This window comes from Entelurus aequoreus, linkage group LG04 (genome assembly GCF_033978785.1).
Source record: "Entelurus aequoreus isolate RoL-2023_Sb linkage group LG04, RoL_Eaeq_v1.1, whole genome shotgun sequence".
Lineage (NCBI taxonomy): Eukaryota > Metazoa > Chordata > Actinopteri > Syngnathiformes > Syngnathidae > Entelurus > Entelurus aequoreus.
In genome coordinates, this window is record NC_084734.1 from 59614578 (window position 1) to 59641139 (window position 26562).

The following is a 26562-nucleotide window of genomic DNA, read 5'->3' on the forward strand; positions in this document are numbered from 1 at the left end:
GGGGGCAGCAGCCTAAGCAGGGAGCCCCAGACTTCCCTCTCCCGAGCCACTTCCTCCAGCTCCTCCCGGGGGATCCCGAGGCGTTCCCAGTAGGATTTTGTAATGAACAAAACCAGTGCCCCAATAACCACATCCTCAATAATCATACACACACACAAACTAATGCATGGCTGAGTACAGAGGAGCCAAGTGAAGAAACACTATCACAGAGGCCATCTGCACCAGGAGATCACCAGACCACTGCCACCAGGACGCTGATACAAACAACCCCACAGCCATGGCCGATCATCCCTGATTGCAGGGGACTCCCTTCGAGGAACGCTGGAAAGTGAAAATAATTAAATATGTAAAATTGTAAGAATAAAGGATAAAATACAAGTAAAACATGAATATTATATGTATATATATATATATATATATATTAGAGAGGTCCGATAATATCGGCCAATAAATGCTTTAAAAAATGTAATATCGGAAATTATCGGTATCGTTTTTTTTTTTTATTATCGGTATCGTTTTTTATTTTATTTATTTATTTTTAATTAAATTAACATAAAAAACACAAGATACACTTACAATTAGTGCACCAACCCAAAAAACCTCCCTCCCCCATTTACACTCATTAACACTCATTCACACAAAAGGGTTGTTTCTTTCTGTTATTAATATTGTGGTTCCTACATTATATATCAATATATATCAATACAGTCTGCAAGGGATACAGTCCGTAAGCACACATGATTGTGCGTGCTGCTGGTCCACTAATAGTACTAACCTTTAACAGTTAATTTTACTAATTTTCCTTAATTACTAGTTTCTATGTAACTGTTTGTAAATTGTTGTACTTTCTTTTTTATTCAAGAAAATGTTTTTAATTTATTTATCTTATTTTATTTTATTTTTTATTTTTTTTAAAAAAAGGACCTTATCTTTACCTGGTTGTCCAAATTAGGCATAATAATGTGTTAATTCCACGGCTGTATATATCGGTATCGGTTGATATTGGTATCGGTAATTATGAGTTGGACAATATTGGATATCGGCAAAAAAAAGCCATTATCGGACATCCCTAATATATATTTACAGTAAATATATACTAAATAAATAAAAAATCTAGCATAACTAATTGGAAAAAAGTGAAGTACAAATGACTTCAATAAAATTGAAAAATATTCGGTAAAAGCCAAATCAAAAAGGTGGGTCTTAAGCCTGCTCATGTGTTTACAGCTAAAGGGGATCTTAATAAACTATTTTATTTGAAGGTCAGATGTAGTTTTTGTTTAATCCAGCAGATAGCGACAAAGCGACACTAACACAGTATCAGTGCAGTTTCCATTCAGGGAGTGAGTGTGCCAGACACATACACTCACTGAGGCATCATTTACTCATTACAACAACCTACCTGTACTCAGACAATAATAATAATCAGAGATTTCCCTTCAGCACTAGTCCAATGTCACGTTTTATACCACAGGAATGTACATACTCCCCTCCGCCAGGTGGCGACACACCACATGTGTTGCGTTCCATCCATCCATTAGCCAAAGAAGGAGGAGCACGTAGTGACGGCAAACTCGATTATTTTTACTGACTCAAGTCGTACTCCAGCCAGTCTGTTGAAGACTCGCGGGTTTTGAACGACTCGGTCATCTCTGGTTATCCGCCATTGCTCCGCTGTCACACACACCGACCCCAGACCAGCTCGGGCAGTCTCCAGTGACGACACGCTAGCAGCCACGTAACGAAGATATGTTTTCCTGCAGAGCGGCCTGGCAAAGGTGTGGACCTTTGGCGAGGACAGCAGCCTTCAACTTGCCGCGGAATGGTGAGTGTCTACACTAAATATTACTTCTGATCCTTTCATTACTTTTTATTGTCCCCACAAAATATATAAGGACTCTCCTTTCACATTTGCCATTTTAAATACCACATATACAATTTTGGAATCAATTGTACAAATGTTACACGACAAAGTATGAGGTTCAAATGTGACCTTGACCGCACAACTGTATGGAAGCATGGTTGCCACTGCACGTCACGTGGTGTGTGACCGTGGTCCAACCATCTAATGTGAAGCTTACATAACACCATACTCCCGTTATTTAGGTTCCCCCTACCTTCCTGGGGTCCGCCAGAACTTCAACAGCCAGTATGTTGTCATGCACACGAAAAAAAATAATACATTTTTTTGTTTGAGTTTGGTTAAAATGTGCTTTTTGAAACTCATTTAAACATCCTAAAGGGGTATATTATGATTTTTTTAAATCTAGATTTAAAACACTATTGTGGTCTACATCACAGGTTCAGTTCAGTTTCAGTTTATTTCGAACATACATACAATAATACAATGTAATTCATCTCACATTTCCAGTTGTTTCATAACAGCACGTCCGAAAAGGAGTAGGAAGAAGCAGAGTTTATTTAATCCTACCCTAGGGCTGCAACTAACGATTAATTTGATAATCGATTAATTTGTCAATTATTACTTCGATTAATAATTGGATAAAAGAGACAAACTACATTTCTATCCTTTCCAGTATTTTATTTTTTTTAAAACAGCATACTGGCACCATACTTATTTTGATTATTGTTTTTCAGCTGTTTGTACATGTTGCTGTTTATAAATAAAGGTTAAATTAAATATATATATATATATATATATATATATATATATATATATATATATATATATATATATACTTTTTTTAAATAAAACAAATTGCCTCTGCGCATGCGCATAGCATAGATCCAATGAATCGATGACTAAATTAATCGCCAACTATTTTTATATTCGATTTTAATCGATTTGATCGAATAGTTGTTACAGCCCTATCCTACCCCTTTTCATACACTAGCAATTTTATCCTATTTCCTTGTTCTCTGTAACATAACAGTGGACAAATAAATAATAATCAAATAATATACCTTAGTAAGTGTATACTGTATTTACTGTTATACTATTTGACATTGCACTGGTACTGTATGTGACTACTGTACTTTTACTTGTACTGATACTTCTACCATAACTACTGGGAGTTATTGTGCAACTTATTGTCTTGTAATTAATGTACACCAGAGCTATTCAAATGTTTGTATTTTTTGTATTTAGTGTATTAGATTCAGCAACAAGTGTTTGGATCCCACTGTACGCAATATCTGAAGAGCATGGAAAAAAGCATTTCACTGTGTTGTACTCTGCATGTGACGAATAAAACCTTGAACCTTAAGTAAACAAATATTAAATACATAAATAATCTTTGTCTCAATAAAAATAGAATTTAAAAAAAGGGTTCAAGATATTCATCAGAATTTATTGTTCTGTGTACTTTGTGAACACTTGTAGTCTGAACAGTCTCTTAAACTGACTCATATTGGTGCTTTGTTTGATTTCTTTGGTTAATCCATTCCATAATTTAATTCTACATACTGATATGCTAAAGATTTTGAGTGTTGTACGAGCATACAAATGTTTTAAATTCGATTTTCCTCTAAGGTTATATTTCTCCTCTTTTGTTGAGAAGAATTGTTGTACATTCTTGGGTAACAGGTGTCAAACTTAAGGCCCGATGGCCAGGTCTGGTCATTTATGTGGCTTGCAAAAGGCTGGAAATAAAAAATCAGTCTCTCGCTAAAAGTATTTGATCCTGGGCTGCACTATATATATGATATAAATGATATACATTTGGCCGACGATAGAGCTTTTAATACTATCGTTATATTGGGATAATGCATGTTGATGACATAACAGCTGTGTCCTGCAAGTTTGACAGCGTCAAGCAAACAAAAGCATCCTCACTAGGGTTGCAAAATTCCGGGAATATTCAAAGTTGGACACTTTCCATGGGAATTAATGGGAATAAACATTGAATGCAACATGCTAGATCTTGCAGCATGATTATAAGCTAAAACAACCTAATTTAAAGGCCTACTGAAACCCACTACTACCGACCACGCAGTCTGATAGTTTATATATCAATGATGAAATCTTAACATTGCAACACATGCCAATACGGCCGGGTTAACTTATAAAGTGCAATTTTAAATTTCCCGCTAAACTTCCGGTTGGAAACGTCGATGTATGATGACGTTTGCGCGTGACGTCACGATGGCAACGGAAGTATTCGTACCCAATGTGTCACCATACAAACTGCTCTGTTTTCATCGAACAATTCCACAGTATTCTGGACATCTGTGTTGGTAAATCTTTTGCAATTTGTTTAATGGACAATGGAGACTACAAATAAGAAAGTTGTAGGTGCGATCGGTGTATTAGCAGCGGACTACAGCAACACAATCAGGAGGTTGTGTTGTGTTTGAGCTGGATACAAGACCCACTACCGTGAGTACAGCTTTGGCTTCCAAACATTTGATCGCTTGCCCATACGTGCGTGTCGCTATGTGCATGTCACGTACGTAACTTTGGGGAAATATATGTTTCTTGCCGACTCTGATGGCGGCTGGGGTGTTGTCGAAAGCTACAACGCCCGCCGCCGCCGCCGCTCCGTACACTGTTTCGTGTTAGCGCTAGTTAATATAGGATATCAAGTTCATTTGGTGGCTGTTGCTTGCATTAAATAAAAGAGACTTCCTTAATTGAACATGCTGTACTTCTGACCACATACAACCACATCAAAAGTAGTTAGCTTCAATTGTTAAGCTTCGCCAAGCTGGAAATTATTAACCGTGTATTTACATGTTCATGGTTTAATAGTATTGTTGATCTTCTGTCTATCCTTCCAGTCAGGGTTTTTTTTAAATTTTGTTTCTATCTGCATTTGAGCCTGATGCTATCACATTAGCTCCGTAGCTAAGTTAGTTAGCTTCAATTGTTAAGCTTCGCCAAGCTGGAAATTATTAACCGTGTATTAACATGTTCATGGTTTAATAGTATTGTTGATCTTCTGTCTATCCTTCCAGTCAGGGTTTTTTAAAATTTTGTTTCTATCTGCATTTGAGCCCGATGCTATCACGTTAGCTCCGTAGCTAAAGTGCGTCAACGATGTATTGTCGTGGAGATAAAAGTCACTGTGAATGTCCATTTCGCGTTCTCGACTCTCATTTTCAAGAGGATATAGTATCCGAGGTGGTTTAAAATACAAATCCGTGACCCACAATAGAAAAAGGAGAGTGTGTGAAATCCAATGAGACCTTGTACCTAAGTTACGGTCAGAGCGAAAAAAGATACACCCTGCACTGCCTCTCTAGTCCTTCACTCTAACGTTCCTCATCCACGAATCTTTCATCCTCGCTCAAATTAATGGGGTAATCGTCGCTTTCTCGGTCCGAATCTCTCTCGCTCCATTGTAAACAACGGGGAATTGTGAGGAATCCTACCTCCTGTGACGTCACGCTACTTCCGGTATAGGCAAGGCTTTTTTTTCATCAGCGACCAAAAGTTGCGAACTTTATCGTCGTTGTTTTATACTAAATCCTTTCAGCAAAAATATGGCAATATCGCGAAATGATCAAGTATGACACATAGAATGGATCTGCTATCCCCGTTTAAATAAAAAAATGTCATTTCAGTAGGCCTTTAATGTAAATCCAGTAGAATTTCAACCCTGCACGGTGCATTCCTTCATCACATGTTGCTGGAAACTCTATCATGATATAAGTGTTCTAATATCGGTCGATATTGGTAATTATATATATTTTATGACCTATCGAAAATAAGGACCAGGGGGCTCGTGTGAAGAGAGTTGCGTGGCTTTCCTACTAAAAATGGACAAATCCAGAAAACGGCAGAGCAAGTAAAAATTCAGCTATATTAAAGTGTTCGCATGCACAAATCCAAGCACATTTATTCGTTACGTTGCAATTTACTTGTAATCCGCCGCAGAAGTGTGCGTGGCTTGGCATGCTAATTGTAATGAAAATAGCCATGTGCTTGAGCTCGGCACAGTCTGACCAATCACAAGTGAGTAGAAGGTGCTTCTTTCTCGTGTTTGGAGCAAACTGCAGAGTGTCCATGTGCACATAGCTAATGAAACATACAACTTAAAAAAAAATGTTTTCATTCAAACTTTATTTAACCAGGAAAAAATCCCATTGACATTAAAAACCTCTTTTTCAAGGGATTCCTGGCCAAGAGGCAGCAGAGTTACACATAAAATGTCATTCACATTACACATTAAAATGACAGGATGAACATCAAGTAAAACAGTTACAGATAAGTGAGGCTCCTTCAAACGCTCCCAGTTTAGATTTAAAAGCATTTAAGGATAAAAATTCAGTCAGCTTCCAGTCTCTTTGTAGCATGTTCCAAGCATAAGGAGCTGCATAGACAAAAGCTTTTTTCCCTAGCTCAGTGCGAGCAAAAGAGACAAAGAGCAACAGCTGATCATTGGATCTCAGTGCGTAAGAGTTCGTACTTGTCTGTGAAATCATGCACACATGTATTCGGGCAATAGTCCCAGAAGAGCCTTGTAATTAAAAATGTACTAATGACACTGTCTCCTGATGGACAGAGAGGGCCATTCTACCTGAAAGTACAATTTACAGTGGTGTGTCATGGCTCTACAGTTTGTGATGAACCTCAAAGAAGCATGGTAAAACACAGTCCACCATCTGAAGACAGGAACGAGTAGTATTCATATAAAAATGTGGCAGAGACCAGGCACTTTTTAACACCAAAAGAAAAACATCTCTTATTATGGAACCCCAATTTAAGATTTAGTTTCTTCATCAGTTGATCAATAAAAGGTTTAAAAGTGAGAGAGTCATCAATTAAAACACCAAAGTATTTATATTCATGCACCAGTTCTATGACATTCCCTTCAAGAGTGGACACTACCGGGGTAGTTTGAGGCACCTTCCTATGTTTGGAAAACAGCATATGTTTTGTCTTGTCAGCATTGAGAACCTGTTTTAAGTCAATAAGTGAATTCTGCACAGCGACAAAAGCTTTCTGCAGGGAATTAACAGCCTGTTCAACAGATGATCCAGAGCAATAAATAATTGTATCATCAGCATATTAGCATCAGAGAAATGTGGTTTGAGATAATTGATGTATAAGATAAATAAGATGAGCCCTAATACAGATCCCAGAGGGACCCCTTTATGAGCAGTGACAAATTCTGAACAAAGGCCAAGAGGTGGGTGATTGGGTGATTACACCAAATGTAAAATATTTTTTGTAACTTATAACAAAATGTGTTTATACAGTTGCTCACATGAGTCAGATTACAGTTCCTTGTAGAAACCCCCCACAATAACCCCGTCGCAATCCAGAGGGACAATTGCGGTAGAAAATGGATGGATGGATTTGTTTAAAATCTTTTACAATTAAACATATTGTTCATATGTACCTGATGGGCACATCAGTCAGTCTGAGTAGGACAATTTGGCATTTTTTTATGTGAACTTTAACCCAGCATCTCCTGTGTGTGTTACTAAAGTATCCACAGCCTGTAGAAATGTTGTCGTGAGGCAGCGCACTTTTCCACATCGTCAGTCTTGATACATCTAAACGTTGCCGTAAAAAAGTGCTTAAGGCAGGGTTTTGTGCGAACGCAAGCTTGTTACATGAGGGCCCAGAGGAAAAATATTTTTGTTTTGCAAAAACAAGAAATATGTAAGAAATGCTTAATAAAGTGTAACAAAATAGTGCAAAGTGTGAAAATCTAAAGAGAGAAGTTTGAGAAGAAGTATTTTCTGCAAGTTTAGTGCCAGAAAGTTAGGGCTGGGCTCGGGTGAGCACGGCCACGGTGGTCCACATTGGTTTGACTACGGTCCTTTTAAAAAAAAGTCCTGCCATACTGTCGAATTGACTTTTCCTGTTTTATCGACAATTTTTTTGCTGTGCAGCATACAGTTTTAGTTTCTAGTCACACTCCGTGCAAAGACTCAATTGTGAGACAACAAGATGGCGCAACCATACTTGATCGTTGATACTGTGACCTGATTGGCTGTTAGCGTATCACTCCCACTGATCAGTAGTCATTTCCTGAATTGCTCGGTAACCAGAGCGCTAGTGCCTTTGTTCATGCAACCAACCTTGCTTAGCAACTCCCGTTTTTTTCTGACATAGAAAGAAAAACAATAATTGAACGTTTTGTCAAATGCATTCTTTATTGATATCATTTACTATTGCGATATATATTGATATCGTTTTATCACCAAGCACTTCCGCTTGTCCCTCTCGGGGTAGCGGGGGGGGGGCTATCCCAGCCCTAAGCTGAACAGTCCAGTTACGATTGATTCAATGCCCTGAGAAGTATCTAAAGAGGTCTGACAACACAGTAAATATAGCGACAAAGTTGTTCAGTTTGAAACACTGATCCCTCCTGCTCTGTCATCCTATTCTCTGGCAGACCAGGTGCGCTTTAATGTTTTTATGAGCAAGTGCCAAAAAGTAGCCCCAATTCCATTTGTGATGGACCAAATTGTACTTGTAGAGGTCTACAAAATATGTTGCTTATGTTTGGACGAAAGGTAAAAAGGCATATAATGAGTTTTAAAATTAGCTGTGTTCGTGTGGAGATAACCTAAACCACAGGATATCATGGCTTAATCTTGTGACCTAAATCTCCTCTACTATTCTTAATGTGCATCACCTTTTCCTGTGCACAACCTTAGACCTGAGTGGATTACATGTTGCGTAAGAGGGGTAGGGAGTCGTGTCAGAATGCTGCAACCCTGATTAGGTTAAATATATGTGGAGGCTGTACGCAGTGTTAGGCAAATATTTTTATAAAAGTAATTACTCCAGTTACTTATTTTTGCAAAAAAATAATTGAATTGCTAATACAATAATCATTGTTTAATAAATGTAATTAGTTACTAGGGAATGTAATCAATGTGTTACTTAAAAAATGCAGCTGACTGATGTTTCATGAGAGCAGAGTGTGTCCCTTTTAAAAGGCGGTGCCCGTTGCCAAGTGACAGTGATGTCAGCCATAGCTCAGGACAGTATTTAGCAGCTGTGTTGGTTAGCTCAGCATCGGCAGTTTGCTGGCAGTGACGACAGCTCTGTTGAATATGTTCACTGTTTCGTGTTAGCGTTAGTTAATATAGGATATCAAGTTCATTTGGTGGCTGTTGCTTGCATTAGATAAAAGAGACTTCCTTAATTGAACATGCTGTACTTCTGACCACATACAACCACATCAAAAGTAGTGTGCCACGTTATATCAAACGTACTTGCAACGTATGTAAAAGTCATTAATTAGATAATATCTTGTTAGTAAAGCCGTTGTTATCTAACGGTATGATACCTAACGGTATGATACCTAACACTAGTTATATGTAGGATTTCCCCCGATCTAATTGAAACCAATGGAATCCCCCAAAAAATGTAATAAATATGCAATCAGTAAAATCCAATCTAATGTCCAATTTACTGCACCGGTAAATTATGTCACAATTGAAATTAGGAGGCAGCCGCCAATATTTTGAATAAAACAAGAACGTGCATGCAGTGTGGAACTTCTTCGGAGTTAATTGCACGGATGAATAAAAGTCATCTGTAGTCTGTCTATTGCATCTGATCTTAAAATAATGGCAGTAAGCACCGTTCATTAGGGCTGCAATTAAGGACTATTTTGACAGTCACCTGATAATTGACTCGCTTAACGATTAGTCCTTTATTTGAATTAGAAAATGTACTCCTACAAATTATTCAGTAGGTCTAATTTCGCCATTGGCTTTTAAATTTCGCTCGAGACATTTGTAGGCATGTGCTAACTCACAAAAAACATTATTATTCCATTCAGAAGTATTTATTTATACTGTAAATGTGCTGCTCATTAGGCTGCTACAAGAATAAAAACAACTATTACACTTTTGTTCATTTAAAAAGGAACTACTTTTTTTGGAAATGTTTCCTATTAATTGCAATTCTTATGTGAGAGAAGCACATATGTGTTTTATTTATTTTTTATGCATTTTATGTCATAAATGTGATCATGGCGCCGCTAAAAGTACTGTAGTTTCCAAACGTCAGCGCTTATAATAACGATACTAATACTTGCTTAATATTCAGGTCACGAGATTTAAATGTAGTGTTGTTGGCGGTTTTTGGATGCTTTTAGAGGGCTTTGTGGGAAAAATGCAGTACTCCCATTAGCTGCATTGTTAGCCACCTCAGACTTGCCGTATTTTAAAGTTTAGAATGCATTAAAAAAAGAAAGACGTACTGTATGTGTTCTTGTCTTACATGGGGATTGTAAGTGATAGTCAAAATTCCAAACAAGTGCAGTTTCCCTTTAAAGATAAGGACCAGCAAAGTTCTGGTGAAAATCAAGTATATATTTTTGTATAAACAAAAGATCAAACTCAAAATAGCAGCGATTTAAAACAAATAACAAATCGGAACTGCTACCAAAATATTTACAAAATGTAGATTGAATGCCATTTTGTGTCAGTTATTATTCCCATGTATATAGTTCTGAGAAAAGTAGTATGACACATTCTATCTCGATCATAATCAATGTGTTTGCTCTTTATACGAACTGTGTCAATGAATGCCGTTTTACACCCTAACAATGTCATGTTTTTCTCTTTTTTCCATTTTGTAGTTTAGATCTTGGTGTTAATGCACTTGATATTCATCCTGGCCAGTTTACAGATTGGGAAAACTAACTGAGATACATATGCCAAACTCCAAACACATTCTTAAAAAATGGGGTTGGGGATTTTTTGTGTGATTGTTTATTCATTTTCATTTTGTGTCTTTTGTCTTTCCAGGTTTGCAACGGAGGCAAATGTCATCTATGCCTGGTGGCTCTGGAGAAAACATACTTTACGCTGTGCTGTGTGGTGGAGCCTTTGTTGGTGCTGTAACATACGTGAGTTATAGAATTTTATTGCTTTGTATTTTCAACTTAGTTGTTTAGGTGTCCGAAAATGAACCCAATTATACCTCTAAATTCAAACACAATCTAGGACGCAGGTTGAGTTCCAAGTTCTTCAGATTGCGAAATAATAAATCTAGAAGAACCTCTTCTTCCGGGATGCATTGTCACTCCCAAAATCTGTTCCAGAGATCTTTTAATTAGTTGTACAGCCACTGTTTTAGAATAGAATAGAATAGTAAGTACTTTATTGATCCCTGGGGGAAATTCAGCACCACAGTTCGCTCACAATAGACAATAAACACTTACTGGTAGGTAAGTGTTTATTATTTATTTATTCACATGTGAATAACATAAATACAGTCTATTCTACAGCATTATTCACATGTGAATAATATAAATACATTATACATTTAAGTACAGTCAGAAAGGAACATATCCATTTAATAACATTCCGACATTAATAAGTGTAAAAGTATAATAACTATGGTATGAATTAGGGATGTGTTATATGCAGTGTTGGGTTAGTTACTGAAAACCAGTAACTAGTTACAGTTACTAGTTACTTTATTTCAAAAGTAACTCAGTTACTTACACCAAAAAGTAATATGTCACTGTGAAAAGTAACTCTAATTTTTATTTATTTTTTATTTATTTTTTTAAGGCTTTTTAATGTCCTTTTAGCCTTCATTTCAGTACTGTTATTGCACTGGATAATAATACAATCTGTTGATCAGCTTGACATGCATTTGCATCACTGAACACTGCTAAGCAATGTGGTCTACATACAACACACAAAGACAAAGATATGTTTCAAAGGGCCAATTTATTTCAGGCCAGAACAAATTGACAAAACAATTTTAAATAGCTGCAACATAACATAAGTAACAAACAGCATAATAACAACATGTCACAACATAGCTGTAAACCTGGCTTCACCCCATCAAATTGAACCACAGTTTCAATACTGAACATCCTTTGCCATCAATGTTGGTCCAGTGTTTGGACAGTGACGTTTTTTTTTTAAATGATATTGCCTTTCCAGTTTCCACCACCACACGGATTAGAAATAAATCAGTCAAAAAATCTGCATGCAAGTGAAATGTAAACTGTCAACATAATTTCTGAGCTGTGACAAAAATGTCTTTTACTATTTAGGAATTAACGCTGTAGGTGCAGTATTGCAGGGAGTGTGCCTAAACACAGTCACACACTGAAAATAAAACCACAATTTTAACACTTGGATAAAAATAATTTGCAGTAAATGAAAAATATTCAAATAAGAGTATCAAATTGTTCTCTTGTTTAACCCTTACAGTATATTGGGAACTTTTTTGTCCTTTCAGGTAAATATTTGCTCTCTGTTTGACCATAACTTTGTTTGTTTGTTGTTTTTTTAACATGTAATTCTAGTATTTAATTTCAAATTCTTTGAAATGTCAACTATTCACAGGGAAATAATTTTAGCCCAGTTAAGTAGTAGACGAAAAAGTTAAGTCAAACGTTTTTAGATTCATATTTTCAACTTTTTTAATACAAATATCTTCATAAATTTCAGTCCTAAATAAAAATAGCAAATATGTCATGTTTTCCCCCCTTTTTTAACTCTTTAAATGCACATTTGATCTAATTATGTCATTTTCTTTATTTTGAAAAATGTGTATAAAAAGAGTAATCATACATACAGTACAAGTTAAAGGGCTGGATTACTGGAGATCAGGCCAGAATATACATAATATTAGTAATAAAACTTTATTACTTTTTTTTTGTGATAGGGTAAATAATTTTTAGCAAATCTTTCAAAATAAAAAAAATAACTGACAAGTCAATCAAATGGGCATTCAAAGCACAACGCGTTGGTTATTTTTTATCTATGACTGAAGTTGATTGAGAGATTTGTGCAAATAAAACCAACTGAGAATCAAAAAATGTTGATACATTTGAAGACTTTGTCATCCTGGCACTACTTAACTGCTTTTAAATTATGAATGCCGCAGCGGGTACGTAGTCATAATTTAATTACTTCAACGGGCCGCCACACCTTAAACATTTGTTTTTTTATGTGGAAACAAATTTAAGTAATATATTTTAAGATTTGCCTAATATTTACACACTATTGACAAATGATACATCAAAAATTTGGCGACCAAAAAAGACTTTGATCACCGAACAGCAAAGCCGAAACAAGATGTTGTGATGTAAGCAAGACACGCGCGATTGTCTGAAGCGAGGGCGTACTTGGACGTACTTTAATATATTCGAGATATGCCTCCGGACAGAGATCTACAAAACGTGCAATGTGCAAATATTAAGAGGACAGTGGCGCTCTTCCAAAGAGAGAAAGTGCAGCTGGGGCAGCAGCGCAAAGCGAGTGTGACATCAGTGTTTTTGAGTGACAGTAGAGGCTATTGCTGTTTTATGTGGACATGGAGCGACAGAAGCAAAGAGTCTCCAAACACGAGTAGTCTCCAAGAACACTAGAAATAGATGCTAGATTTGTTGCTTGTCGTTTTTCAGAAGGAAAACATATCTAAAAGGATTGGAGAAGTCTCTAGAAACTTTAAAAATTCTTAAAAAAGTGCAGCCTTTATTTATTACATTGTTCAATAAGCAGCAACAATTGAAAAATAGAGCAAAACGATACAATACAAGAAAAATGTCTTAACTTAATACTAATACCTAATAAAACAGATGTGTTTTTAAATGTATGTAAATCATGTTTTTAGCCATTTAAAATAAAATATTTGCATTCACCGATTATGCAAATTATTTGATGTCATATTGACCACGCTCCTAGGCGCCACAGGTATATTGGCAATCTGGGGGAAACCCTGCATGATCCATATGAGACATTTTCAAACATTACAAAAGTAAGACGATCATGATTTCTCTCCTCAGGTATACAAGACTGTGTCCACTGACAATGCCAAGTACAAAGATCGCATTGAGGAAATCAATGCTAGACGCAAGGAAGAGTGGGTTCCCAAACCATGGCCTCCTCAGAGTAAGTATTTCTTAAGGCCCAAAAAATAATCACAAATTCACTTCCCCTAAGCTTAAAGTACCAGTAGAGTGGAAAAACAAGTTGCTTTTATATTAAAGCTATTATCATATAGATCTGGGGCCGTACTTATCAAGCTTCTTAGAGTGCCATTTTACACTTAAGTCCTGAGAATTTGCGAAATTTAGTCCTACTCTCAAACTTAAGAATAAAAGCTTTTTATCAACGTTCTTAAGTCTAAGAATCACTCCTACTCTCCATGATATTTAAGAGACCTTCAGAGGTGTCTTAAGTGGTTAGGAGTTGCCAGCAGGGGATGGCACTGAGGCGAGAGAGACGTGCGCGAACGTTCAGGGAACGGAACAATGTTTTTTGTTTTTTTGATGACGAGCAGCTGATCAAACGGTATCGTTTAGACAGAGCGGATATTATTTTTGTCACAGATTTAATACTTTTCGATTCCTTGTTGATTTCTGCATGTGTCTGCAGTGGGCTAGTATATATAGAGCCACCCACACCAGTTTCAAATTAGTTGCCTAATTAATGAATTGGAAAGAAAATGTTATGACAGTAGCGTATGTGTGTGGCCGTGAGGTGAGTGACGTCAGTGAGTGTGTGGGCGATAGAAGAGAGGGAGCGGTAGCGTGAGTGCCGGCGGGGACTAGTTTGTTTTGTATTATTTTGTAGTTTATTGTCAAAATATACACTCCCATTGTCCACTTAAATATTTCCAAGATATTTCTTTATTCTTAGACAACGGATTCCATTCCGTGATTGGTCATTTCTATGGACACAGAAATGACGTCACCTAAAATTCCGTTTACGGCACATAGTAATGTCGTAATTCAGCTCTGAGTGTGACACTAAAGATTCAGTCCTACACTTCGCTGAAAGTGTGAGTAAGACGCTTGATAACTAACTTTTAAGTGCAGCTTTCAGCGAAGAATTTATTTACTCTTAAGTCAACTCTTAGCAGACTTCTTAGGAGTAATTCTAAGAAGCTTGATAAGTAAGGCCCCTGATTTATAACACCGAAAGACTTACACAGTTTGCGAGTAAATAGATATGATCAAAATAGTATCAATCTCACAGAGATTCCCGATCCATTTTGAGAGATAGGATAGACTTTTTTTATCCCACAATGGGGAAATCACATTGTTGCTGTGCAGGTTTTTACATACAGTAACGGAAGTAAAGCGTAATGACAAAACAACATTTTTTAATAAAACTACATATCTGACCTAATTCCAACAAATAGGCTCAGCGTACAGATAAAATATGTAGTTGGTCCTATTAAAATAATTTATCATGTGTTATAGATAAAAACTGAATAAATTACAGGGAATATTATTTTTTTATTTTTTTAAACGTTCAGCCCTAATTCCTGTCATAAACCTATTTGCATTGCATCTAATTAAATTAGAATGAATCACTTTAAAATAGGGCTGGGTGATATGGCCTAAAACAAAATCTTAAATGTTTTCACAAATATTTCGAGTTATGATTTTATTTTCTTACCTTAATTTTTTTTTATATAATTACAAATAAGTTCAGCTTTTATTCGCTTTTACTTTTGTTAAATCTTAACAAAAGTTGCCCCTATTTCCCTCCTTACATCATGGTCATGTGTTTACAATTGTACTGTTCTCGTGTGTCATGAAAAGAAATGCATTTACAATAGTGTCACTGTCCGATTCAGAAAACGCTGACTCTTTGTCTATTTTTTTACAGGCAAGAATGATGATGAGGATGGTAAGTTAAATTGGAAAAATTAAATATGCTATGCTTGTTTGTTACCTGACAACCAAATGTTCTGAGACTATGTCTAAAAAAGTGTGCGTGAAAATCTGACTAAAAGTCTATGTATGCCAGAAATCCCAAATTTGTATATGAACATAAATAGGGTACCCATAGTGTCTTGAAAAGCCTTAAAATGTCTAAAATCCAATAATTTGAATTTAAGGTCTTAAAAAGCACTTGTTTTAAATTTTGCTTATCATCCACAATCCTTATGTGAGACAAGAGCACACACTGTGTTCTAAATATTGAAAAACTGCTAGTATGAGGAAGCTAACAATGCATGTAATGGGATTAATCTATTCACCTATAAAGCCCTATAAAAAAAACTGCCAACAACGCTCTATTTACATGCCGCAACCTGCTAACCAAGCTATAGTTGTTATTGTAGGAGCTAACATAGGGATTGTATTGTAATTTACGGTCTATAAACAGCTACTTTTTTGTACCGGTATATATCTGCCACTTATAGTCTCGTAAGACTAATATATGTAAACTTTTTTTTTTCTTTAAAAATTTGGTAGGTTCAGCTTTAAAACCAGTGCACTCTATAGCCTGGAAGATACGTTACTTACAGCATGTATATTAAATGCTTTTTGGAAGTTTTTAGTGGGCTTTATAGACGGAATATATCATATTCCCATTACCTGCATTGTCAGCTGCTTCTTACGAGCAGTTTTTAACTTTTTAGAATACACAGGAAAGGGAAAGACGTGTTCTTGTCTCACATAAGGATTGTGGATGATAGGCAAATCCTTCAAAAAAGTGTGGTTCCCCTTTAAATCCTATCAAAATCTCATAAAATGTATTAAACACGACTATGGAAGGTCTTAGAATATATTAATGTTATGATTTTCAAAGCAAATGCATAATCTTCAGTCTTGCTTTTTAATGTTTTGATTTTTCAGGGCACTATTCATATTTAAAAAACGGAATTAAAGTACCGGTGCATCTCGGTCAGAGTTTATCGAGCACAACCAGCATTGCTGTGCGCATGCCATGCTACGTTACAGCAAAGCTTAGGTAGTTGAAAGACAGCAAACTGAAAGAAACTACTGTTTTTTTGTGATTTAGATTACTTAGATCAGGGGTGCCGAAATATTTTGCCTCCAAAGGCCAAAGTTAAAATGTGTTCAACACGGCAATTTTAAGCTCACAGTCGCACCATGAGTGATGAGTTTAGCCCCCATACGATCATATAAGAGATAGTGGAGTTTGTCACGTTCAATAGAGAGCTGAGACGGTGTGGCACGGTTGGTAGAGCGGCCGTGCCAGCAACCTGAGGGTCCCTGGTTCGATCCGCCATCCGAGTCACGTTTGTTGTGTCCTTGAGCAAAACACTTCAGCGTTGCTCCTGATGGGTCATGGTTAAAGCCTTGCATGGCAGCTCCCACCATCAGCGTGGGAATGTGTGTTTGAATTTGTGTGTGAATGTGGAAATAGTGTCTGAAAGTGCTTTGACTACCGTGAAGGTAGAAAAGCGCTATACCCATTTACCATTTAGCAACTCAACTCAACAGTAGTTAGCCTTGTGGACATTTTATCAATGGTTGTGTGAGCTTGAAAGTATGATTTTCTATAAAATTTTGAAGCCAAGCTTTAACAGGCCAAACAAACGACTTGGCGGACCGCAAAGCACCCCTGATCTAGATATTACAGTTTTTATAATGTCACAGCACTTCTTAGCCCCGGCGGCCTCATTAGGTTACGGCGGTGGCCAACACGTGGCTCTGTGTATTGTGATGTAGATTTTAGGCCAGATCGCCCATCCCTAAACGGAACCCTTAAGCTCAAAGTTTGTTTAATTATACTTAATATGTAAACTTGTACAAAGCCTCCTGCATTTTCCTTAAATGTGGGTTCTTTGAACGGTAATATCCAGGTAATTTCTATGTACATTACTGTGTCACCTAATACACTGTTGTGTAGTTAATCCTAACCCCATCAACCACTTGTGATTACCCTCAAACCTTATAACGTTACCTTCCCCTATATTTCCCCCCTCACTCTGCAGTACTATTTTTTCTATCATCAAATAACTTCCTGTCTTTCACTTAAACTGCACTGTTGGGGAAATGGGTAGACCTCTGTACCACACCAAAGGTTCTGTATCTACAAATCTGATTACAATGACTAATTTACAATAACTGTGTGCTTAATTCTACTTAATTATTTTTCATTTCACTAACTCTGTGTCTTTACTCTTTCCAGTGTAAAGGTAACGCTAAGGTCCTCTGTAATCCTTTGGATATTCCTCATAAAAGTGGACACTTCGGATCTAAAAAGGAAAACCATTTTCCTCCTCCTAAACCATTGGACATTAGTGACTTTTCCGATGTTTGTTGCCCAGTGCTGCTAAATCTTTTAACACTTTTCAATTGGCACCCAAATCCGGCTCGGGAATAACACCATACCACATAGTGCTGTTCATAATTTGGGAGACAAACTGCAAATCTCTAAAATGCAAGAATTATCTTGTTATATGAAGGAAGTTGGACCACCCATAGCACATTGGCAGATCCTTGTATTGACATATAAAACTTGCTAGCAAACATAGAACACTGGGGTCCAAACTTATGATTTTCATAACTGAGGTGTTCCAAAAGGCACCCCTTTAAGTCTTCTCCTTTGACTATTTTTTTCAGAATGTGATTTATGTAACTAAGGTGTTGATGTAGCTTGTTTACTTCAGATGCAGTCAGTAGTCATTTGTTCAACTTTTTTAGTCCTACTAGTAGTGTTCCTCAAGGTTCTATTTTAGGTCCTCTTTTTTTATCATTTGGGCTATTTAACTGGAGGCCAGAAAGTTCAGTAAAAAAAAAAAAAAAAGACAATTTGCAGCATATTCCTAAAAACACTAGAATGCTGTCATAAAGATGATCTTTGAGGAGCTTTTTTTGCAGAAGGTCTTTCAAAACATCAGAGCGCTCCTGTAACTCCTGACAAAATAAGTAGACCAAAATCAAATGTACAGGAGGTTCTCCAGAATATAAAAAAATGAAACTAATAGTTAAGGGAGTTCAGCTTTCTGGATATGTGGCCCCTAAAACAATTTAGTTGAATATCCGTGGTTGATATCTTTGGTGAAATAATGTTTTCGGTAAGGTAAATTGTAAAATATTGTATTATTGCCCATTTTCTTTGTCTCTGGCAAAAGTAGTAAATGTTGTTTTAATTTAGTTTTTTTGGCAACAGTTTATGTCAATGTCAACCAGCTCAAGGAACGTAGGAATAAATTGGATCTGCTGTATTAGGTTCTTGCCTCTAGGATTGTTGTTCACCTATAATGATTTGACAAGCAGGGCAAAAAATTATACATTTCCAAAGTTGTGTTGTACATATTAGACTTAGACTAGACTTAGACTTCCTTTTTATTGTCATTCAAATTTGAACTTTACAGTACAGATAAGAACGAAATTTTGTTGCATTAACTCGTTGTAGGGCAGGATAAAAGAGCAATAAGGTGCAGATATAAATAAATAGATTACTGTACAGATAAATATATTGCACTTTTATATATGCATCCATGATTATGGAGGTTATATTGTCTTTTTATTTTATATATATATATATATATATATATATATATATATATATATATATATATATGTATATATGTATGTATGTATGTATATGTATATATATGTATGTATATATATGTGTTTCCCTTTTTAAAATGTTTACTGTACATGGGGCCCTTTGTTATAATGCATTAGTGTGCTCGAGGTTAACTTACTTCTTTGGAGCAGTGAGGTTTTCATTAATGGCTAAAGCAATAGCTGGAGCAATCTTTCACTTCAAGAGGAATGACGTACAACATTTTTTACCTCACTATTACATTAATGTGCAAGGTGTTATGTTAGGGTTTGGACCCCGAGGTGCAGAGAAGTTGCGTTGTTGCAGTCAAATAGTCTTTTAATGACAGCCTTGAAGCAAATTCAAAAATAGTTCTCCAAAGGCGTATACAGAACGCCAGCCGTGGGAGACGAAAAGGGAGAACTCAGGGTTTCGGCAAAAAGTATAAAAACAGCAAGAAATGATACTTAGCGCGAATGGAATAAACTCTGGAGGAGAGGCAGGAAGATGAAGGACAACTCCAGAGTAGCAGCGATCCAAGACCTTACTGCCGCTAGCCTCCACCTTAAATATGGTGTAGATTAGTGATGGGATGCAGGCGTGGGTCGTGGGTCCGCCTGGCTGTAGTAACTAAGGAAAAAGAAAACAAGATTAGGACCAGCCAAAAACAACATATAAATCAGATGGCACGCAAAGTGTGACACAGGGATCCTAATAAATTGTTATTTGGATGGTAAGCTAATCTACAACTTCTCCCCCTCTATTACCATTGCATTCACCATTATAATATTATTTCATTTTGTCTCCTTGCCTTGTCTTTCCTGTTTGCATGCAGTTGTTTTGTAATGTGTCGTAATCTTAATATATTTATGATTCAAAAGACACAGTATTATTGCTCTTTCCATTCATCTTCTTGTATATTTCAGCTAGACATAGCTAAATATTAAATAGGTAACAAATGACAAAGAATTCTAAAACTGTAACACAAAGGTAGAATTTTAATGTCTATTGTATATTTTTCACTTACTTTACAATTTGATCCCCGTTGCTAGAAAAGGGCACATGCCTAAGATGCTCTCATCCCAGGTTTTTGAACAGTTACAAATTCCCATTTGTCATGATGTATATCCAAGCTTACTTATACCTTTGCGAGTCTCAACTTATGTACTGTACATTAGGGCTGGCCGATAATTAAGTAATGGAAACTGACCCATAGAGCTTCTCACCGACGTAAAACTGCAGTCTCGGTTATTAGTATATGTTTTGGTTACAATAAGGATGCCATCGACCAAAAAGTAGAGTAGTAGATTCGTGGGATAATCATGTTTTAACCGAAATCAAGGTCAATTGAACATTAACTGTGATTTTCATCTTTGCTGTAATCGCCCGACCGTAAAGTACATCCACAAATGCAAATTTATTGTAAAAGAGGCTTCCGAATTAATTGGTTTGATATTATATCCCTAACATAGTATTTTTATTCAAACAAATGCTGCATTTATATTTTTTGGACTGAATTTGAATAATTTTGATTAGCTGTGAAAAGTTGGATGGAAATGAGCTACTCTTTTTTTTTTTTAATACTTATATCATACTCCTTTCTCATGTTTTAAAGGGTAACTGCACTTTTTTTTTGAAATACCTACGTGAGACAAGAACACATGTCTAGCTTTTTTGTCTAAATCTTAACTTGCTAGTACGAGCCACCTAACAATGTAGATAATGGGATTCATCTATTCTGCCTATAAAGTCCACCATTTACATGCCGTGACCTGAATATTAACCAAGCTATAACGACATTGCCGAGGAATTGTTTTTAGTAACACAATGCCTTGCTCACTAAGCTAACTACTGTACCTACTACTGCTGCTGCTAAATTTCCCCTAAGTTTAAATGAATTCTACGTTGTAAATCATGCCTTACACTTGTATAGTAGAAGGTTGCCAAGCGTATGCCGAGAAGTAGGTCAACTTTGAAATTCAATTTAGACCCAAAGACATCGCTAGGAAAATGCAGCAAGTTGCTCGTCAACAAAGCAGGTAATTGGAATTTGATGTATTCTGCCTATAAAGTGCTCCAAAAAAACATTCAAAAACTTCCTACGTTTTATATACATGCTGTAAGTATATATGTATTGTAGTAACAGACACATTCATAATAACATGTAGTATTTACTTATTTTGGTCATTTTAAGCATTACTGTAAATTATTTATTGGGCGCAATCTTTTAACAGAGCGCATCACAACATTCACTATTTCCTTCAACAATAACAACTATTACTAATCATGGCAGACTTCATGAGAGCCAACGACGACTACCTTGGGACAAATGATGATACAGAACCTTATATTTTTGAGCCTGAATATTCAGAGGATGATATGCAAGTTTTAGAAGCGAGGTGCTCAGCAGATCCAGCTATAGTGAAACACTAAGCATCATGCGGCAATATTGCTAAGTGCTAAACAAGAAGTACAAACCACAAACATGACGAAACATTCACCGTACAATATCTGCTCTCACTGAGATGAGGACTAATGGGATGTTTATAGCCTTTAGCACAAAACTTGTGCTATCTGTGTAGATGATGAATTCACCCTGATCGTCACTCCTCAGGTTAAAAAAAAAAAAAAGAAGCTGTTGTCAAACGAGCATCTTGCTGTGTCTTCCGTGCGAGTTTAAGTTAGATTTCAAAGTTGGCCAACTTCTCAACGTATGGCCACAACCTTCTAATATACAAGGGTGAGGCATGATTAAAAATCTTACAAAAATCTTTACCAACTCAGAGACAATTTTGCAACAGTAGCAGCAATAGTTAGCTTATGCTTTCGTGAACAAGGCTTTGTGTTACAAAAGTAGTTCCTCGGCATAAACTCTTACACAACAATGTTGTTATAACTTGGGTAATATGCAGGTCACAGTATGTAAATTGAGTGTTGTTAGCAGTGTTTGTATGTTGTATAGATTAATCCCATGAGCTAAATTGTTAGCCGCTTCTTCCAAGCAGTTTTTTACAATTCAGACTGTACAAAAATAAGAAAGACATGTATTCTTGTTTCACACCAGGATTGTAAATGATAGGCAATATTCCAAAAAAGTGCTGTTCCCCTCTAAACTGATTTGTCATACTCATTTCCAAGTGATGATGCGTTTCACTTTATAGTGGTCATGTTCAGCATGCTTTTATGACATTATTTGTCGGCTTACATCTTAAAATTGCATGTCAAGATTCAAGGATTTTTTGCCATTCTTGTTTTTTCCCAGTGAGGCTTTTTAAGAAGATTCATAGAGAAACTAAACAGACAAATATTGACAAAATAGATGTTGTCCGCCCGGTTGGTTAACCTTGCTCTTTCGTTGTAGGCCCAGAAGAGGAGGCAGCTGAAGATGCCAGTCAAGAAGGAGGTGGTGATGCAGCAGCTGAGTCGGAGACTGAGACGGAAGCAGTTGTAGAAATTGTTGCCGAGGTTGCTGTGGTGGCAGAGGAAGTTGCGGAAGCTGCCCAAGAAGTGCAGGCTGACGCAGACGAAGTGCCCCAAGTAGCAGAAGATGTTGAGGAGACTGCCCATGCCATTGCTGAACAAGTTGCTGCTGAGGACCCTGAAAGCAACGGTATGACTTCCTCTTCTAATGAAGATACAACTACCTCCGAAGCTTGAGGCCCTTCCTTCACATTCAGGAGGACACACATACATGCACACACTCAGGGTTACATTGCTGCTAGCAGGGCTTTTAATCACTGTCTTTAAAGAAAACCTAAATTCACGTGAATTTAGTGTTGTAGTGTTCTTATTTATTTATTTAAGGGGATCTAAGAGGGAAGGGAGTGAACCGGGCAAGAATTATGTGCAGTGCATATCAGTTTCAACAATAACTACCATTTCCAAGCCTGGTTGGTAATCTAACAGGTTGAGAGTTACGACAGTGTGAGCGCTCAGTTGCAGTTATGGGTGAAATAAATCTGATCAGACTAAATGTCAACATTTCAATTTGATTCACTTTGCAAGACAAGTATAATGTATAGTCCATGTATTACCTGCTTAATGACAAAAAGCTTTGTGTGGATGTACATTTCCTAGGTAGATTAAGCTAAAGAATTTACTTAAATCGTAATCAATTTCTTATGTACATTGAGGAAAATAAGTATGGTATTTGATCCCTGCTGATTGTGCAAGTTTACCCTCTTACTAAGATTGAAACTGTCCATATTTTTGAAGGTGTATTGTCATGGAGATGGACAGAATATAAAATAATTTTAGAAAAATTACCATTAAATACAAATTTTTATTCTATTTGTATTTGATTAAGGTTTAACACATTGTATGTCCAAGCTAAAGGTGACTTAGTACTTTTTTTCTAGAAACCCTTGTTTGCAAGCAAAGAGGTCAGGAGTTTCTTGTAGATGGTCACCAGGTTTGCACACATCTTAAGATCCCGAAACAGAATATTTTCACCTACGTGTTTGACAGTACGGATATTGTTGTTAGGATCATACTCAGAATTTATATGCCTCCAAAAACGTTGAGTCCGGTTGACACCAACCATCCATTTTCTTCTGTTTATCTGTGTCTGGGTAGCAGGGGCAACAGTCTTAGTAGAGAAGACCAGACTTCCTAGTCTCTGTCCACCTCCTTCAGTTCTTAGACCAGCTGCTTGACATAATCCTTCCAGGGCCTCCTCCCGAGTGGGTATGCCTGGAAATCCTGATCAGGGAGACATTTAATGGACATATAGACTGGATTCCCGAGTCTACCTAAATGGCCCCTACTGATGTGAAGTAGTGGCTCTACTCTGGGCTTCTTCTGGATTATCAAGGTCCTAACCTCTTTGGGCAGGGCTATTCAACTAAATTGTTCTTGCGGCTACATTTCTACACTATCATTCTTATTTTTGGAACCAGCATTCTTTGTAGTGGGAATTTTTTGTCTATTTTGTGTCTGAGTTACAAATTTAAAAAAAAAATAGCCCCTTTTATCCATTAGTGTCCAAAGCAGTGGACGTTGTTTTTTAGGAGGTTACAATATCAATGCAAGGATATGCCTATGTGTTTCCACTGGTCCATATTCCACTATACAATAGGACTACTCTGGTGTTTTTATTGTATTTAAATTGCTGCAAAAATATTAGTCCCTCCAAAGTTTCTAACTAAATTCAGGCGCTGGTCTAGTGTCCTTCCCTGGCTAGATTTGGCCCGTGGACCAACAGTTTAAAAACCCTGCTTTAGGGTGAGTCCAGCTTTCCTGTGGAAGAAAGTAATTTTGGTCTATTTTATCCGCAATTTTTATCTTTTGGTCACCACCATACCCATCCATCCATTTTCTACCGCTTGTCCCTATCGGGGTCGTGGGGAGTGCTGGAGCCTATCTCAGCTGCATTCGGGCGGTAGGTGGGGGACACCCTGGACAAGTCGCCACCTCATCGCAGGGCCCACCACCATACCGAAAGCCTCTAACCTTGGTGATTGTAGGAACGTACACTGACTGGTTAAGAGTTTTGCCTTCCAACTCTGGTCTCTTTTCAACATGACGGCTGGGTCCGGTGCAACGAATTGACTATTTAGATCATAGGTCAGCAACCCATGTATGCAATTCTTCAGCCTTTAGCCTTCAGAAGAGATACCATCATTCCTCCATGACCTCAACATTCAGGACGGTCCTTTCATGATTACTGAGTTTGCTAAGGCGAATAGCACGCTGAGAGAGGGTAAGAGTGCTGGGCCAAATGGCTACCACCAGAGATCGTAAATAAGTCGTAAAGAATCACCCTTGAGTTCTGCAACCTTGCCCTGCTAGGCAACAAGCTGCCTGACATGTGGTCTCTTTCCAACATCATCCCAGTGCCCAAATCTACCACACTAGCCCAGATCCTGGCCCTGAGTAGAATAATCGAGGAGGTGAAGAAGAACAACCTGACGGCTGTATTGTGCTATTTTGACTTCAAAAAGGCGTTTGACTCAATACACTGAGCAGTGTTTCCCACACATTCATTTATTTGTGGCGGCCTGCTCGAAAGAATTACGTCCGCCACAAATAGATTTTTCGTCTTTTTTTTTGTTTTTTTTTTGTCCTGTCCAGCTTCTCAGGCAAATCATATAGTTGATGTGGATGCTCATATCGGCTGTTCGGATTTACTTTACAAAAGAGATGTGTAGGATACTTCTCTTGTTGCCTTATTTGTATTTGACTTTATTAAATGTATTTATATTATCATTTGGTGCAGCCGGGCCGGAGCAGGAGGGGATAGAAAGAGAGAAAAAAGAAGACAGAGGGGGAAATTGTGGGGACAAGAGGGGGATTAGACAGAGAGACAAAAACAACAACACCAAACACAACAACAACAACAATAGAGCAACATCAGCAAATACGACATGTACAAATATGATGGTAAAAGTAATAGCAACTAAGCAGTTAGCTAAAATCTGTTTATTTGTTACTGACTGTGGCAGGACACCTCTGCCTCTGTTTCCCTTTATACTGCTGGTAAATAATATGGTTGTAGTAGTAGGCTAAAGTTAAATTATTTAGTATGCACTAATTAAAGGGGCAGAGCTTTAAGAGACATTTTAGCTTTTATATTTTATAAGATATATTTTTTGTAAGAACCACAATTAATAAATATATTTCAGTTAATAACTTATTGTTCAAATTTGTATATAAATATGTACATAAAGTGTTGTAATTATATTGTAAAATGGATGGATGGATGGATGGATGGACGTTTAAAACAAAACTGTTATTATTAATTAGTAAGTATACATTTTTTGAGCCTTTTTAGAGAAAATCATATCATTGTAGTAAATTATACAAATTACTTGATGATGTCATGGTGACCACGCCCATAGCCATGCCCCCACCGCCACAGGTATCTTGGCAGTTTATGGGAAACACTGCTGAGGCACAATGATGAAGATTCTGAAGGCCTACGATGTCCCTCCCAACTTGCTCCGGGCAATAGAGGCAATGTATGCAGGAACACGGGCCAAGGTGGTGTCCCCAGATAGCGACAGTGAGGAGTTTGACATCCTGGCCGGGGTAATGCAAGGAGACACCCTAGCCCCCTTCCTTTTTGTCATAGTCTTGGACTACGCGCTCAGGAAGGCCATCAATGGACGTGAGCAGGCCTTACCATTACACCAAGGAGGTCAAGAAGACACCCCTGCAGTAGTTTTGACAGATCTAGACTACGCGGACGACATCAGCCTGCTCTCCAAACACATGGAGCAAGCACAGGAGCTCTTGAACAGAGTGGAGTCAGAGTGCGCCAATGTTGGCCTTCGGCTGAATGTCAAGAAAACCGAGGTGATCACCTATAACCTCTCACAACAGGAGGCACTGCTCTGAAGGAAGTCAATGACTTCAAGTACCTGGGCTCAAGGGTCAACTCAACAGAGCAGGATC

The 26562-nt window shown here is 37.3% G+C and overlaps 1 protein-coding gene across 1 annotated transcript in view; it reads left to right on the top strand.

Annotated features, from left to right (window-relative positions):
- Positions 1 to 1527: 1527 nt before the first annotated feature.
- Positions 1528 to 26562, top strand: part of mgarpa (mitochondria localized glutamic acid rich protein a) — a 34445-nt gene continuing 9410 nt past the window's right edge. Inside the window, exons 1-5 of the mRNA XM_062045374.1 lie at positions 1528 to 1825; positions 10687 to 10787; positions 13692 to 13797; positions 15526 to 15546; positions 22529 to 22777. Of these exons, the coding sequence (XP_061901358.1) occupies positions 1750 to 1825; positions 10687 to 10787; positions 13692 to 13797; positions 15526 to 15546; positions 22529 to 22777 (553 nt within the window). The 5' untranslated portion in view covers positions 1528 to 1749. The remainder of the gene's footprint in view (positions 1826 to 10686; positions 10788 to 13691; positions 13798 to 15525; positions 15547 to 22528; positions 22778 to 26562) is intronic.